We start from the raw sequence: 19,029 nt of genomic DNA on the forward strand, positions 1-19,029 counted from the left end.
TTATCCATAAATTCCCCATGAAATGGTTTGCTTCACTTCCTGTGATGACATATTTACTATTGAAACAGTTTGGGGGGGGACATATTGAAAAAGGCTCGTCGCCAATAGCCTTCAATTTATATCACAGACCATGATTTGATTATTGAATATAATAGAACAGAACAAAATTTCAGAACAGAATAGAAAAGAATAGAATTGGAAAGAACACAATAGAAAAGAATAGAATTAGAACAGAACAACAGAATAGAAATTAATAGAATAGAACAGAATAGAACATAATAGAATAGAATAGAACAGAAAATAATAGAATAGAACAGAATAGAATAGAAACAAATAATAGAATAGAGTAGAATAGAAAAGAACAGAATAGAAAAGAACAGAAAATAGTAGAATAGAACAGAATAGATCAGAAAATAATAGAATAGAATAGAACAGAAAATAATAGAACAGAATAGAGTAGAATAGAATAGAAAATAATAGAATATAACAGAAAATAGTAGAAAAGAACAGAATAGAAAAGATCAGAATAGAAAAAACAGAACAGAATTGAAAAGAACATAATAGAACAGAAAATAATAGAATAGAACAGAACAGAAAATAGTAGAATAGAACAGAATAGAATAGAGCAGAAAAGAACAGAATAGAATAGAAAAGAACAGAATATAATAGAACAGAAAATAGTAGAAAAGAACAGAAAATAATAGAATAGAACAGAATAGAAAATAATAGAATAGAACAGAACAGAAAATAGTAGAATAGAACAGAATAGAATAGAGTAGAAAAGAACAGAATAGAATAGAACAGAATAGAACAAAAAATAGTAGAAAAGAACAGAAAATAATAGAATAGAACAGAATAGAAAATAATAGAATAGAACAGAATAGAAAATAATAGAATAGAACAGAACAGAAAATAGTAGAATAGAACAGAAAAGAACAGAATAGAACAGAAAATAGTAGAAAAGAACAGAAAATAATAGAATAGAACAGAACAGAAAATAGTAGAATAGAACAGAATAGAACAGAAAAGAACAGAATAGAACAGAAAATAGTAGAAAAGAACAGAAAATAATAGAATAGAACAGAACAGAATATAGTAGAATAGAACAGAATAGAATAGAGTAGAATAGAATAGAACAGAATAGAACAGAAAATAGTAGAATAGAACAGAACAGAAAATAGTAGAATAGAACAGAATAGAATAGAGTAGAATAGAATAGAAAAGAACAGAATAGAACAGAACAGAAAATAGTAGAATAGAACAGAATAGAATAGAGTAGAATAGAATAGAAAAGAACAGAATAGAATAGAACAGAATAGAACAGAAAATAATAGAATAGAACAGAATAGAAAATAATAGAATAGAACAGAAAAGAATAGAATAGAAAAGAATAGAATAGAATTGAAAAGAATAGAATAGAACAGAAAATAATAGAATAGAACAGAATAGAACAGAAAATAGTAGAATAGAACAGAAAATAATAGAATAGAATAGAACAGAGTAGAATAGAACAGAAAATAGTAGAATAGAACAGAAAATAATAGAATATAATAGAACAGAATAGAGTAGAATAGAACAGAACAGAATAGAATAATAGAATAGAACAGAACAGAGAATAGAACAGAATAGAATAGAAAAGAATAGAATAGAACAGAACAGAAAATAATAGAATAGAATAGAACAGAATAGAGAATAGAACAGAAAAGAATAGAATAGAAAAAGAATAGAATAGAATTGAAAAGAATAGAATAGAACAGAAAATAATAGAATAGAACAGAATAGAACAGGAAATGAGTAGAATAGAACAGAAAATAATAGAATAGAATAGAACAGAGTAGAATAGAACAGAATAGAATAGAATAGAACAGAAGAAAATAGAATAGAATAGTAGAATAGAACAGAATAGAGTAGAATAGAACAGAATAGAATAGAAATTAATAGAATAGAACAGAATAGAAAAACAGAATAGAATAGAACAGAATAGAGTAGAATAGAACAGAATAGAATAGAGTAGAATAGAACAGAATAGAATAGAATAGAATAGAACAGAACATTCTAGACAGCATTTGATTGGGCTATAACACTTGAGGGCATGAATACTTGCGATGAATATTATGGTCTGTTCTCCACTGAAAAGAGAAAACGTTCACCAGCATTAAGATGACATTAAAACTTAAATGCATAAACATAAAGCAACACTTGAATGATTGATTATTGCAGGTCTGCGTATCATATCTAATCTAGACGAGGTGGCGTTCATCCAGAACCTGGTGTTCTACATCGAGGCTGCATATAAAGTGGCTGTAAGTTCTCCTGTTTATCTAGTGCTTACAGTACCACAGCGATCAAACCGCCATCACAGTCTCTTCACACTTCACTACAGGATTATGGGATGTGGGAGAGAGGGGACAAGACCAATCAGGGCATCCCGGAACTGAACGGCAGCTCTGTCGGAATGGCGAAGGTAGGACAGTGACCTCTTGTTTTGATATTTTGGCTTGTTTCACAGTAGAAGTTTCTTATTTGTGTATGTGTGACCAGGCGGCTCTGGAGGCCATTGACGAGCTTGACTTGTTTGGAGCTCATGGAGGGCCAAAATCAGTGATTCATGTTCTTCCAGACGAAGTAGAACATTGTCAGGTAACTGACAGAGATGTTTAGCTGCTCGTGCTTTTCAGATGTTGTTCTTCGATCTGCTTCTGGATGTTGACTGGTCAAAACAGTGTTCCAGCTGTGATATATGCACAATAACAGCTATGATGTGTAACAGCTACTGTGTTTATCTCTGCACATCACCTATAGAGAGCAGCTATTAACTGCTGATTCAGGGTCAAACATTAAGGGGGGCTCAATGCAAAAATGCCATCTAAAATCGAATATTTGAAGATATCTCTGTTATTTTCTGCATGTCTAGTCTATCTTGTGCTCCATGTTGCCTCGAGCTTCCACCTCGAAAGAGATCGATGCTGGTCTGCTGTCTGTGATCTCATTCCCTGCGTTTGCAGTAGAGGACGTAGATCTGGTCAACATCACCAAGGGTGAAATCATCTCTAAGCTGCAGGTACAGTTGGAACAATGTTATTTCAATTTGACTTATAGATCCCAGTTTAAAACAGCAGACGTTGACCAATGTGCTGTACAATCCATACGAAGAACCTATACATACCCGTACAGACAGGGGCGTAGCAAGCTTTTCAAAAGTGCGGGGGATGGATGTGGTTTGTTTATTAACAATAAGAACAATGAATACAATGACAGAAGGGTACAAAGGTATAACATACAAGATATAAAAAGCTTCCCATTTAAATGCGTGATACTAGAAAAGTATAAAAACACACTCAGAACACACGGAAAATAAGTCAAAACTCAATACACAACAGTAGACTTGCTAAAGAATCAGAAATACTTTAATAATCCCAGGAGGATTATTAAAATTAATACTCAAATTATTCAGCTAATCAACAAACTGGCAATAAACCCACTGCTTATACACTGCTTATACACTGCTTATACACTGCTTATACACTGCTTATACACTGCTTAACAATGGCAATTTGTCCCTCCTCCTCGTCAATTCCCTGTCTTCATCACAGTTACTTTATACATTGCATGCCACATACATAACCGAATTTAGCTAGCTGCTGAACAATATCCCAATTAGCATTAGTCTAAAAAACTAAATATAATACCAAAAACACTCGACATGTCAACAAAACATAAACAGAACATCTTCCCAAACACATATCAAGCTTATTTAAAAACCTCGAAAGCATAAACACTCATTCAAAGTACCTGGAAAAGGGAGATGCAATTAACCATAAGTTCCCGCCTCCTCAGCACGAGCTAACCAATAAATCTAACACACCAAGAGAGGCGGGACTTAAGGTAGAACAGCCAATCATCAGCCGGTCACACTCAAAGCCGGTGTCATGTTTGCGAGGGAGGGGGAGAGGAGGCAGCCGCAGCGAGCGCAGACACAGAGCGGCCAGAGACACGGAGGAGCGGCTGTAGTAAGGCGTTTGTGCAAAACTGCAGAAAAAGTGTGGGTGTTGAACCCTCTCATCGGGAAAAGTGTGGGAGTTAAAACACCCACATCCCCCACGGGTGCGACGCCCCTGCGTACAGAAACACACAGGGTAAACAAATATGTTTTCAGCTTAGTTTTAAAATCAGATATTGTTAAAGCAGTTCTAATATAATTTGGTAAGTTGTTCCTCGCCCGTCATCTTTAGTCTTGACGGGGGTTATGTGTATGTAGCATATCAGTAAGGTATGAGGGCGCTAATCCATTGAGAGATTTAAAAACAAAATGCAGTCATATGTTTATTTAATTATTTGTAATTTTTTTGTAATTGTTTTGGATTTTCTCCCCTTTTTTTCTCCTCAATTTGGAACGCCCAATTCCCAATGTGCGCTAAGTCCTCGTGGTGGCGTAGTGACTCAGCTGACCGTCAATCCGCGCATCTCATCACGTGACTTGTTTAGCGCATTACCGTGGAGACGTAGCACATGTGGAGGCTTCACGCTATTCTCCGCGGCATCCACGCACAACTCATCACACGCCCCACCGAGAGCGAGAACCACATTATAGTGACCACGAGGAGGTTACCCCATGTGACTCTACCCTCCCTAGCAACCGGGACAATTTGGTTGCTAAGGAGACCTGGCTGGAGTCACTCAGCACGCCCTGGATTCAAACTCACGTCTCCAGGTGTGATAGTCACCGTCAATACTCGCTGAGATACCCAGAACCCCAAAGCAGACATTTATAATCAGTTTTGTATTGAACAGGGAGTTAGTGAAGAGAAATCGGAGCAGTAAATTCTGAGTAATATGGCCTCGCTTGCGAGCACCTGCCAGCATTCTTGGTGCCAATATAAAGGGAGTAACAGTAATCCAGACGGGCAAAATCAATTTTCAAGGTCCTTTAATGACATGGCTTGACTTTAGTTAAAAGTCTCAATTGAAAAAAGCGATTTTATTTTCAACAGAATTGATCTGTTTGTCAAACTTCAGGGCGCTGTCACACACAAACAGTTTGAGGAAAGGAGCCAACTGGCAGAATCAGAAGGACCAAACATAATTATCTCAGTCTTTGTGTCATTAAAGGGTACCCATTATGGTTTTTCAAATATGACCTTTTATGTAGTGTGTTATATCGCTGTTTGTGAATGTATAAAAGTCTGCAAAGTTTCATAAATCAAAGTGCAGGACAAATGGAGTTATTGACTCCCAAAATAAAGAACCGATTCTGAACACCTGAAACGAGTCGTTACTAATTCCAGACTTACTTCCTGTACCTCAAACACTACACCAAGTGGTAAACCAATCACAACAGACTGGGACATCTGACCAATCAGAGCAGAGTATGCTCTCTGAAAGGAGGAGTTTAGAACGGCTCACTGAACGAGTCGTTTTTGACTCTGGGTAATAGGTGCTCTTTAAGGCTTAAAGAATTTAAAGACATCCACGAGCCAGGCAAGTAAAGGTTCTAGTTTATTACCGTCATTTATTTTCAAAGGTAAGTAAATGTGTGTATCATCTGCATAACAATGAAAAGCTTCCCCATGTTACATAAGCACACTTCCTAAATGAAACTTATAAAGTTTAAACAGTACAGGAGCCAGAATAGAGCCCTGAGGAACACCACAGGGGAGAGGGGCTGAGACAGATGAAAATTCACCAAAAATGTCTGTTTGAAAGATAAGATTTAAACCAGCTAAGAGCGTTACCACGGATACACTGCTCAAGGTGGGAGATAATGATGCCACAATCCACGGTATCAAAGGCTGCACTAAGATCTAATAGCACCAAAATTGTAGAATTCCCAGAATCACCAGTGTAAGGGCGTGCATCATTCCAGCCCGGCCCGCCCCACTCCGCTCTACACTCCTCCCGGCATTACGTACATTCGCCCCTCTTTCCCTGGGGAGGGGCGTGCCTTGCGCCCCATCTGCCAGCTGGTCATCCCCGCCTTCCTCGACCTGGGAGGAGACAAGAGGGGAAAAACAACAACAAAATAGGTGAGGGAAAAGGCCGACACGGAGCGACAGAGAGAGAGAGATAGAATCAGCTGTGATGCGCCGTCGCGTGGTCCCCGATCACTCCTCCACACTCTCTGGCGGACGACAGCCGCTCCTCCCCGGGCGGACCGGAGTTAAACCTCCGATCCCCAGCGGACAGACCACTCCTCCGCTTTTCTGGTGGCACGTGGGGACACTCCACCGCCCCTGGCAGCGGTCCTACCGCTCCAGGCGGTCGGGGAGTTGCTTCCCTCCTCCCCTCGTGGACGGCGGTCTTCTCTCGACCCCTCCGCGTTTGTGGGGGACAGCAGGGCTCTCCTCCACCCCTGGCAGCGGCTCCAGGCGGTCGTGGAGTCCAGTCCCCACTCACCTCATATACGGCAGCCATTCACTGTGTCCGGGCTGTCTGGCTACTCCATCCCCCGGTGAACGGCAGCGGTGCTCCCCCTGGTGGACGGCAGTGTCGAGGACTCCGCGACGGGCATCCCTCCTCCTTACCGGATTTCGGTACCAGTGTAAAGGGATTTAAACGGGCAAGGAGAAGGGGAGAACCGGCTTGGCAATATAAATAATAGTTTAATGAGAAACTTAAACAAAAGACACAAACACACACACGACGGACATGTCCGTAATCGATCTCTCTCTCCCGGCACCATCCTCCACAGTCGGCCTTTATCCCTCTCAGAGGCTTGATTAGCCTGATAAGGGACCGGGTGTGTAGAATCACGACCTGCCCTCCGCCCTGCCACAAATTTGTTTCAGTTTGAATAAGTCGTTAGCCTGGGAATTTGTTGAGCAACACACATGAGTGTTCAAATCACCTGCAAGGCGTATTCTATCATAGTTGGGGACAAGCGCCCCTAAAAAGTCAGTAAAATCGCGAATAAAATCCTTGTTGAATTTAGGAGGCCGGTACCCCACACACCACAGGATTCACCAAGTCCAGTTAAAATACTTGCAGCTCAAAGCTTGCATAAGTCACAGCCTTTAAAATACTACAGTTAAAAATGGATGCCAGGGCTTATATCCCCAACATTCAACCAGGACTCCAGGAAAACTCCAGGCCACATGAAATGATCAAGTCATTCAGAATAAATGTCTTATTAACCATCGATCTCACATTAATCAGAGCCAACCTGATCGGCGACTGGTTGGGCCGGTGTGGCTCAGGTGGTAGAGCGGGTCGGCCACTAATCGCAGGGTTGGTGGTTTGATTCCCGGCCCACATGACTCCACATGCCGAAGTGTCCTTGGGCAAGACACTGAACCCCAAGTTGCTCCCAATGGCAGGCTAGCACCTTACATGCAGCTCTGCCATCATTGGTGTGTGAATGGGAGAATGAGGCACAGTGTAAAGCGCTTTGAATACCGTTAAGGCTTAAAAAGGTGCTATATAAGTGCAGACCATTTATAGTACAACGGAAAGTCGTTAGCCTGTTGCGATACATGTTGCAGCGGTCGAAGAGTTTGTAGATTGACTCCACCTTGACGAAAGCAAGGCAGCTGGTGGAGGAAGAGATCACTGGAAGAGTCCGGAGCAATGGGACGAATCCACCGAAACGGCGCTCACTGGAGACGCGAAGCGGTCACACTCCCATCCACGGGGCAGAAAGCCCGGCCGGTATATTGATCCCTACAGTAGAGCAGGACAGGCCAGTATACCTCCTCGCTTTCCTCTTCGTCTGTGGCGTTTTTATGGTGTTGTGTCAGGAAAAGATTAGTTGAGAAACTACTGTCACTCTGCCAGTTTCAGCCATGTTTGTTTGCATTCATTTGATGGTTTTTCATCAATAAGCATCAACGATTCTCAATCTTTTAGGGACGTTACGGCTGCTGTCGGTTTATCCGAGATGGATACAGGACCCCAAAAGAGGTAATAAGCCACCGACTGATTTCTGAAAAACAAAATCAGTATCTTGTGGGTTGTGAGTGTATTCTATGTTTTAAAGGACCCCTCTCGACTTCACTATGATCCTGCGGAGCTGAAGCTGTTTGAGAATATTGAATGTGAGTGGCCAGTGTTTTGGACGTACCTCATACTGGATGGCATTTTCAATGAGGACCATGAGCAGGTATAAACAGGTTATCCTGTAAATGCTCATCAGTTATGAATGAGATGTAAATCGGGACATTGTGTTGACTGATGGATGTGTAATTCCTCAAAGGTGCAGGAATACAGAGAGGCTCTTGATGGAGTTTTGATCAGGGGGAAACACGGGATCCGACTGGTGCCCGAACTCTACACTGTGCCCGCTGACAAAGTGAGTTTAAAGGAATATTCTAGGTGCATTTAATACCAGTGCATTTGTGGCATTATGTTGATTACCACAAAATGTTCTATTCCTATTTAGTTAAAAATGTACTTTATTGCTATGTATTTAAAAATGGTTTATTTCGTTTATTATCCAGTAAAATGGAAGCTTAAACCCCTTTGGTCACACTCAAATTTAAAAGCTCACCATTCACACACACTGTGGACTAACTGCAAAGAAATTGGTCTAATTTTTCAGAGAACCCCCCCAATAAAAAAAAAGACTCTAATTATACATAAATAATATTGTATGTGTTTATAATCTTATAATAAAAACTATTTATTTTTCCTAACTTTGTAAACATGTAATTCTGGTTCTGTTCACTCAAGCTCACTTTGAAAAGTCTCATTTTATTCCACTAGATGACAGAAAGCTCTAGAAAAAGTGTTTTTCCTCTAGCGCATTCCATCACAATATACAGATGTGAACTGTAGGGGGCGCTCTAACACATTATACCCCTCACAGATGTGAACTGTAGGGGGCGCTCTAACACATTATACCCCTCACAGATGTGAACTGTAGGGGGCTCTAACACATTATACCCCTCATAGATGTGAACTGTTGGGGGCTCTAACACATTATACCCCTCACAGATGTGAACTGTAGGGGGCTCTAACACATTATACCCCTCACAGATGTGAACTGTAGGGGGCTCTAACACATTATACCCCTCACAGATGTGAACTGCAGGGGCGCTCTAACACATTTTACCCCTCACAGATGTGAACTGTAGGGGGCTCTAACACATTTTACCCCTCACAGATGTGAACTGTAGGGGCGCTCTAACACATTATACCCCTCACAGATGTGAACTGTAGGGGGCTCTAACACATTATACCCCTCACAGATGTGAACTGTAGGGGGCTCTAACACATTTTACCCCTCACAGATGTGAACTGTAGGGGGCTCTAACACATTTTACCCCTCACAGATGTGAACTGTAGGGGGCTCTAACACATTATACCCCTCACAGATGTGAACTGTAGGTGGCGCTCTAACACATTTTACCCCTCACAGATGTGAACTGTAGGGGGCTCTAACACATTATACCCCTCACAGATGTGAACTGTAGGGGCGCTCTAACACATTATACCCCTCACAGATGTGAACTGTAGGGGGCTCTAACACATTATACCCCTCACAGATGTGAACTGTAGGGGGCGCTCTAACACATTTTACCCCTCACAGATGTGAACTGTAGGGGGCGCTCTAACACATTATACCCCTCACAGATGTGAACTGTAGGGGGCGCTCTAACACATTTTACCCCTCACAGATGTGCTCGTCCATAGACATTCAGTCTAATGTTCAGTTCAAGCAACACCCTCATTATTTCATTGAATATCTCGTCCTCTGAGTGGACTAAAAGCTCAATCAAGGTGTCATTAGAAAGCTGTGAACCTCCCCTTTGCTGTGATATAACACATTTTATCATCAGTAGTTAAAAACATATTTTCTGATGATTTGTTTTGCATGCTTGTCCTTCTGGATGGCATATTTTGTTCTGGACATATAAGATATAATATTGGATTATTCAGCCAAACAAGCTCACAGACAAGTAAACAATGGCTCATTCTTTAGAAAACTCTCTAAAAGAAAGCAGATATAAAGTTTTTGGCTATTTGGGGATTACAGCAGCAGTTATCGGAGCATAAATGTGAAAGTTTGAATTTGATGACTTACAGAAATCATATTTCACTTTGTGATTCTTTTGAACGTCTTTTGAACTGTGGTTTTAGTACAACAAAATAACCTATACAGTCACATTCCAGAGAATGAGAGCTTTCATTTGATATATGACTTGCCCATTTATGTGCTGGGTTAAGGACTTTTATTTTTATATAAATATTTCTACCTCATTACCTCTATGGGGCGCTCATTACCAGCGCGAATGTGTTGTGGCCTTATTTTGTTATTTTAAGTCACATAAATGCAGAAGTGATGATATCGTTGAAAGGATCAGATTCTAAGTGTTCAAATGAAACCTCATATGCCTGACTTACGTATGTATACAGAGACTTTAACGTTTTAAGCGTAAACTTTTTTCGTGATATAGCGCTCCCTAGAATTTAAGTTGAAAAAAAATTTTTTATCAAATGCTAGTGACAAAACTGCTTATGTCTGTGGTGTTACCGGTATTAGAAGGGGAATTCCGGGTTGTTCTAAAATGGTTAAGTAAATGCAACTTTAGTGATTTATTAAGAAAATAAATAATTGTAAGAATTTAATTGCACACAATTAAATATATGTTTAAAGATGCAATTTAAAGTAACAACACAAACAAACATTACGACCATGTTTCTGTCTGTGGAGTTACTATGAAATCTGTGTTAACATTAGACAAAGTGAAGGCAGCCATCGTGATAGTTACGGGACATTTTGGAAATATTATTAAGATGATATTTATCCAAATTTAGATTCAAATCCATCAAATCTGCAACTTATGATTGTAACACCACAGACTCTGATATAGTGCGACACTTGAAATTGTCAGAAATGTAGTCAACTGAATTAAATTGAATTAGAAAGAGTGAACCCACTATGAACTCCTCAGATCAACCATCACCTATAATGACCTTTACACACAGGAAGTGACCCCAACCATCACCTATAATAACCTTCACACACAGGAAGTGACCCCAACCATCACCTACAATGACTTTTACACACAGGAACTGACCCCAATCATCACTTATAATGACCTTTACACACATGAAGTGACCCCAACCATCACCTATAATGACCTTTACACACAGGAAGTGACCCCAACCATCACCTATAATAACCTTCACACACAGGAAGTGACCCCAATCATCACCTACAATGACCTTTACACACAGGAAGTGACCCCAACCATCACCTACAATGACCTATACACACAGGAAGTGACCCCAACCATCACCTACAATGACTTTTACACACAGGAAGTGACCCCAATCATCACTTATAATGACCTTTACACACAGGAAGTGACCCCAACCATCACCTATAATAACCTTCACACACAGGAAGTGACCCCAACCATCACCTATAATAACCTTCACACACAGGAAGTGACCCCAACCATCACCTATAATGACCTTTACACACAGGAAGTGACCACAACCATCACATATAATGATCTTTACACACAGGAAGTGACCCCAACCATCACCTATAATGACCTTTACACACATGAAGTGACCCCAACCATCACCTATAATGACCTTTACACACAGGAAGTGACCCCAACCATCACCTACAATGACCTTTACACACAGGAAGTGACCCCAACCATCACCTATAATGACCTTTACACACAGGAAGTGACCCCAATCATCACCTACAATGACCTTCACACACAGGAAGTGACCCCAACCATCACCTATAATGACCTTCACACACAGGAAGTGACCCCAACCACCACCTATAATGACCTTTACACACAGGAAGTGACCCCAACCATCACCTATAATGACCTTCACACACAGGAAGTGACCCCAACCATCACCTATAATGACCTTCACACACAGGAAGTGACCCCAACCATCACCTATAATGACCTTCACACACAGGAAGTGACCCCAACCATCACCTACAATGACCTTTACACACAGGAAGTGACCCCAACCATCACCTACAATGACCTTTACACACAGGAAGTGACCCCAATCATCACCTACAATGACCTTTACACACAGGAAGTGACCCCAACCATCACCTACAATGACCTTTACACACGGGAAGTGACTCCAATCATCACCTACAATGACCTTTACACACGGGAAGTGACCCCAATCATCACCTACAATGACCTTTACACACGGGAAGTGACCCCAACCATCACCTAAAATGACCTTCACACACAGGAAGTGACCCCAACCATCACCTATAATGACCTTTACACACAGGAAGTGACCCCAACCATCACCTATAATGACCTTTACACACAGGAAGTGACCCCAACCATCACCTACAATGACTTTTACACACAGGAAGTGACCCCAATCATCACTTATAATGACCTTTACACACAGGAAGTGACCCCAACCATCACCTATAATGACCTTTACACACAGGAAGTGACCCCAACCATCACCTACAATGACCTATACACACAGGAAGTGACCCCAACCATCACCTACAATGACTTTTACACACAGGAAGTGACCCCAATCATCACTTATAATGACCTTTACACACAGGAAGTGACCCCAACCATCACCTATAATGACCTTTACACACAGGAAGTGACCCCAACCATCACCTACAATGACCTATACACACAGGAAGTGACCCCAACCATCACCTATAATGACCTTTACACACATGAAGTGACCCCAACCATCACCTATAATAACCTTCACACACAGGAAGTGACCCCAATCATCACCTACAATGACCTTTACACACAGGAAGTGACCCCAACCATCACCTACAATGACCTATACACACAGGAAGTGACCCCAACCATCACCTACAATGACTTTTACACACAGGAAGTGACCCCAATCATCACTTATAATGACCTTTACACACAGGAAGTGACCCCAACCATCACCTATAATAACCTTCACACACAGGAAGTGACCCCAACCATCACCTATAATAACCTTCACACACAGGAAGTGACCCCAACCATCACCTATAATGACCTTTACACACAGGAAGTGACCACAACCATCACCTATAATGATCTTTACACACAGGAAGTGACCCCAACCATCACCTATAATGACCTTTACACACATGAAGTGACCCCAACCATCACCTATAATGACCTTTACACACAGGAAGTGACCCCAACCATCACCTACAATGACCTTTACACACAGGAAGTGACCCCAATCATCACCTACAATGACCTTTACACACAGGAAGTGACCCCAATCATCACCTACAATGACCTTCACACACAGGAAGTGACCCCAACCATCACCTATAATGACCTTCACACACAGGAAGTGACCCCAACCACCACCTATAATGACCTTCACACACAGGAAGTGACCCCAACCATCACCTATAATGACCTTCACACACAGGAAGTGACCCCAACCATCACCTATAATGACCTTCACACACAGGAAGTGACCCCAACCATCACCTATAATGACCTTCACACACAGGAAGTGACCCCAACCATCACCTACAATGACCTTTACACACAGGAAGTGACCCCAACCATCACCTACAATGACCTTTACACACAGGAAGTGACCCCAATCATCACCTACAATGACCTTTACACACAGGAAGTGACCCCAACCATCACCTACAATGACCTTTACACACGGGAAGTGACCCCAATCATCACCTACAATGACCTTTACACACGGGAAGTGACCCCAATCATCACCTACAATGACCTTTACACATGGGAAGTGACCCCAATCATCACCTACAATGACCTTTACACACGGGAAGTGACCCCAACCATCACCTAAAATGACCTTCACACACAGGAAGTGACCCCAACCATCACCTAAAATGACCTTCACACACAGGAAGTGACCCCAACCATCACCTATAATGACCTTCACACACAGGAAGTGACCCCAACCATCACCTATAATGACCTTCACACACAGGAAGTGACCCCAATCATCATCTACAATGACCTTTACACACAGGAAGTGACCCCAGCCATCACCTATAATTACTTTTACACACAGGAAGTGGCCCAAATAGAATTCCCGCTTTTCTGAAAGGGCCGATTTCCTTTGTTGAAACACAACATTTTCTTAAAATATCACAAAATATCTATTATAAAAACATGACCATATTTTTCTTAATAATAGAATTAATATACATGTTCAATTAAATGTATTTAGTGGAATTAGAGCTTGCACACGGATCAGTGACACAAACAGTTAAACAGGTCAAATGATTTAATTTGTGTGTTGTTCAGGTAGAGGAGGAGTACAAGAACCCTCATTCTGTGGAGCGTGAGGCGGCCGGTCAGCTTCCACACATGTGGGGTCAGTCGCTGTACATCCTGGGCAGTCTGCTGGCGGAGGTAATGTACAATCTGTGTATGTAACGCCAGAAACTTTCAAGTAAATCACATCATACTGTGTCACACATGTCAAATATCATTGTTTCGTTTATTGCAACTAGTGCCAGAATGTAAAAATAATGACAGTTTCTAAACTGAGTTTTCTAAACACTCCCCCTATCTGCCATTGGCCGACTAACAAATAGTCCCACCCCCAACTCACGTCATTGGTTGTGTCAATGTTGCTGTGCCAAACAAACAGAGCAATGCTTTGTTAGCGCCAGTGTTTACAGTTTTAGGGGAAATCAACCCACCCAAATGGCTTACTCAAAAAGTGCAAAGGAATAGTTACATCTCAAACTGGTGTGTCTGTCTTCTGCAGAACACAAATGAAGATATTTTGATGGAGAGATGATGTGTTTATCCATACAATACAAAAAGCACATAAAGGCAGCATAGAAGTAATCCATACGACTCCAGTGGTTTAATCCATGTCTTCTGAAGTGTGAGGAAGTGTAATCGAGTTTCATTTAACGATAACTGCAGATGATTAGTTTATAGTAAAAAGGAGTTTTATTTTGGTCTGTTTCTCACTCAAAACTGACCGTATCGCTTCAGAAGACATGGATTAAACCACTGGAGTCGTATGGATTACTTCTATGCTGCCTTTATGTGCTTTTTGGATCCCATTGACTTGTATTGTATGGATAAACACATCATCTCTCCATCAAAACATCTTCATTTGTGTTCTGCATTAGACAAAGTCACACAAGTTTGTGACATCACAAGGATGAGTAATTCTGGCTGAACTATTCCTTTAAATGTACTATAGAAATCCCAGTTTTCCATGTGTAGTCTTTCATCTCCATTGAATTATTTTTATCAGGGATTTCTGGCACCTGGTGAGATTGACCCTCTCAACAGGAGATTCTCCAAAGGATTCAAGCCAGATGTTGTAGTGCAAGGTTTGTGAATATTGAGCTTTTCAATGGGGCAGTTATATAAGCACAGATGAGCCATACTTATCAACCACATATATGATCAGGCCGGCGCTAGCTTTATAGTCAGACTAGGCAATCGCGTAGGGCCTCCGCATTGTCGAGGGGCCTCCAAAAGACACGTGGACTCGGTAAGTAGCCAAGGCAGTGCGCGTTAAGTATCAAAACACGACTTTTATTATGAAAACGTGCGATATCAAAACGGGACTTTTATTATGAAAACGTGCGATATCAAAACGGGACTTTTATTATGAAAACGTGCAATATCAAAACGGGACTTTTATTATGAAAACGTGCAATATCAAAACGGGTCTTTTATTATGAAAACGTGCGATATCAAAACGGGACTTTTATTATGAAAACGTGCGATATCAAAACGGGACTTTTATTATGAAAACGTGCGATATCAAAACGGGACTTTTATTATGAAAACGTGCGATATCAAAACGGGACTTTTATTATGAAAACGTGCGATATCAAAACGGGACTTTTATTATGAAAACGTGCGATATCAAAACGGGACTTTTATTATGAAAACATGCGATATCAAAACGGGACTTTTATTATGAAAACATGCGATATCAAAACGGGACTTTTATTATGAAAACGTGCGATATCAAAACGGGACTTTTATTATGAAAACATGCGATATCAAAAACGGGACTTTTATTATGAAAACACGATCACCAGATGAATCCAGTTCAACACACTTGGGTCAATCGTCATGACAAGCGTTCATTGAAAACATCCAATCGCACTTTTTGTCCATAAATGTGAGAAATATTGATACATTCTCCATGTTTACATGAGATCTTGCCTTCGTTCTTCATCAAACTGCAATCTGAGCAGCGTTCATGTTGTAAAACTGTTTATGATCTGATATATTAGAGTCTCATAAACAAAACCAGCCCGTCTCCAAAGTCTGTTTATAAAAATGTGGCGTAGTTTTATTCATAATAGTCGAGCAGTGCCGTCAGATTTAGTGTTGACTTGAGAGGCGGAGCTTAATTTTACTCTGAACACTTCCAGAGATTTTACAGAGATTAAAGCTGCAGGAACTCATTTATTATTAAATCATCTTCAGATTAGAAACGAAACTTCTTTAGACTCGTGACTTTGAGAACATTGTATTTCTGGAGCGTCTTTGCACTTTTATTATTGTTGTTTTAGATTATAAAAACACGTTCAGCACAAAATATTTCCATTACTATAAACTTCAGCTTCTCTAACTTTAATAAATAACAACAAATATGAATTATGACACTTGTGAAATAAAGCCCAAAGTGTCTCTTTCAAAAGATACTACAACTGTGTCCAAACTCCAAAGTGTCCCGTAAATACAACCATTTAAGCTCAGGTCATTCTTAATCCATTACAGTTAATAAAAACAGTTAATAAAAACATTTGTTTATTTTAGATTTATCATATTAGTGTCTAAAAGCAGGAAATAAAATGTCTTCTCTTTGATGTGAGAAAATGGACCTTTTGCCAGTAAAACCTCTTTGTGTTGTGTTAAGTGAGTGTCGTGGCCGAGTCAGTGGAGATCCAGCATCTGCTGAAGGATCATGGGATTGATGTTCAGACAGTGTCGGATGTTTCGCCCATCCGAGTCATGCCAGCTCGCATCCTGAGCCACATTTATGTGAAATTGGGTAAGTATTCGTCCCAGCATCAGACATCATAACAACATCTGTAGAAGTGCATTAAGAAGGCCTTTAAAAGTGAAGAGTGTGAATGGAATTGCTAAATTAATGACTGTTTTCAAACAGGTTTTCTAAACACCTCCACCACTCCCCTCTCCTCCATTGTTTAGACAAACAGGTAGTCTCATCCCAAACTCGCACGATTGCCTGAGCCAGAAGTTAACATGTCATAATAGTTACACACTTCAGGAAGTCATACTACAAATAGGTTACTTTGACTACATCCGCATTAATGTAGTTACATTTTGATTTGAACATATGTTTTCCAAATGTTGGTTTTCCACACTGAAACATTTGTAAGCGGTTAACCCTTCCACTTTAGTAGGTGGCGGAGGACGAGTCTCTGAGACGTCAATCGGCGCATCTTATCACGTGACTCATTGTGCATGACACCGCGGAGACTCACAGCATGTGGAGGCTCATGCTACTCTCTACGATCCACACACAACTCACCACAGGCCCCATTGAGAGAACCACTAATCACCACCACGAGGAGGTTACCCCATGTGACTCTACCCTGCCTAGCAACCGGGCCAATTTGGTTACCCCATGTGACTCTACCCTCCCTAGCAACCGGGCCAATTTGGTTACCCCATGTGACTCTACCCTCCCTAGCAACCGGCCAATTTGGTTACCCCATGTGACTCTACCCTCCCTAGCAACCGCCCAATTTGGTTACCCCATGTGACTCTACCCTCCCTAGCAACCGGGCCAATTTGGTTACCCCATGTGACTCTACCCTCCCTAGCAACCGGGCCAATTTGGTTACCCCATGTGACTCTACCCTCCCTAGCATCCGGGCCAATTTGGTTACCCCATGTGACTCTACCCTCCCTAGCAACCGGGCCAATTTGGTTACCCCAAGTGACTCTACCCTCCCTAGCAACCGGGCCAATTTGGTTACCCCATGTGACTCTACCCTCCCTAGCAACCGGGCCAATTTGGTTACCCCATGTGACTCTACCCTCCCTAGCATCCGGGCCAATTTGGTTACCCCATGTGACTCTACCTTCCCTAGCAACCGGGCCAATTTGGTTACCCCATGTGACTCTACCCTCCCTAGCAACTGGGCCCATTTGGTTGCTAAGGAGACCTGACTGGAGTAACTCAGCACACCCTGGATTCAAACTCACGACTCCAGGTGTGATAGTCAGCGTCAATACTCGCTGAGATACCCAGACCCCCTCTGTTTTTAAAGATTTCCTCTTTCAGTGGCATTCCCAAAATTAAAGGCTTATAACTAAAACAAACAAAAAACAAGAAACAAGGAGGGTCCAGTGTTTGGTATAATTCAACTTTTTGGTATAATAAGAAAACGTAAAAAAAATATTTATGATATAGATTACGATTAATTTTGAGATTTCCAGCCTAAGAAACTGCTGGAAAATCACAAAATTGAGCTAAAAATGTACTGTGATTTCATATTTTTCTGATTTGTTGATGCGACAAAGCAATCAAAAGTTCCAACATTACAAATTTAATTGATCATAGTGTCCAAAAACATCTCCAAACAAATAAAAGATAATAATTGTACATAAGAACTAATTACACATGCAAACACAACAATGACTTAAGGTTTGCATAGCATGCAGACATGATTTTAGTCATGAGATTTCACAGAATGAGTTTCATTCTGTGTCATTTGAGTCATCATTGAGTCTGTGTCATGTATTTGGCGCCATCTCCTGGTGGTCATATGTAACATTGTGCTTCATGTGGATTATCTAATGATCTATACATCTGATTATCTTGTGTGTGGACTCGATTGAAAGATAATCACAGACTCTAAATAATCATATGTGATGTTTGCCGGTAATGTCCGCTGGATGTCCCGTCACCTGTGAAGGACTGCAATGGGAAGGTTGTACAAAGTAAAGTTTATCTTTATCAACGCTTTCAGGCACAACAACACCGCTACAACATGGGCCGCCATCTTGATTGTTTTGGGTTGAAGGGGTCACATGACTGCATGACAGCAAATACATAATCGTTTCCGAATATATATACTGTATATAT

General features: G+C 41.0%; 1 protein-coding gene across 4 annotated transcripts in view; it reads left to right on the top strand.

The window, feature by feature from the left end:
* The window catches only part of phka2 (phosphorylase kinase, alpha 2 (liver)), a 37,900-nt gene that overhangs the window by 4,034 nt on the left and 14,837 nt on the right, over window positions 1-19,029 (top strand). For all 4 annotated transcript variants that reach the window (XM_052101611.1, XM_052101609.1, XM_052101612.1 and 1 more), the window contains exons 5-14: window positions 2,221-2,303; window positions 2,384-2,464; window positions 2,542-2,640; window positions 2,915-3,061; window positions 7,843-7,896; window positions 7,973-8,095; window positions 8,189-8,284; window positions 14,226-14,333; window positions 15,199-15,277; window positions 16,828-16,962. In XM_052101611.1, the coding sequence (XP_051957571.1) occupies window positions 2,221-2,303; window positions 2,384-2,464; window positions 2,542-2,640; window positions 2,915-3,061; window positions 7,843-7,896; window positions 7,973-8,095; window positions 8,189-8,284; window positions 14,226-14,333; window positions 15,199-15,277; window positions 16,828-16,962 (1,005 nt within the window). The remainder of the gene's footprint in view (window positions 1-2,220; window positions 2,304-2,383; window positions 2,465-2,541; window positions 2,641-2,914; window positions 3,062-7,842; window positions 7,897-7,972; window positions 8,096-8,188; window positions 8,285-14,225; window positions 14,334-15,198; window positions 15,278-16,827; window positions 16,963-19,029) is intronic.

This window comes from Xyrauchen texanus, chromosome 32 (assembly GCF_025860055.1).
Source record: "Xyrauchen texanus isolate HMW12.3.18 chromosome 32, RBS_HiC_50CHRs, whole genome shotgun sequence".
NCBI classification, from domain to species: Eukaryota; Metazoa; Chordata; class Actinopteri; order Cypriniformes; family Catostomidae; genus Xyrauchen; species Xyrauchen texanus.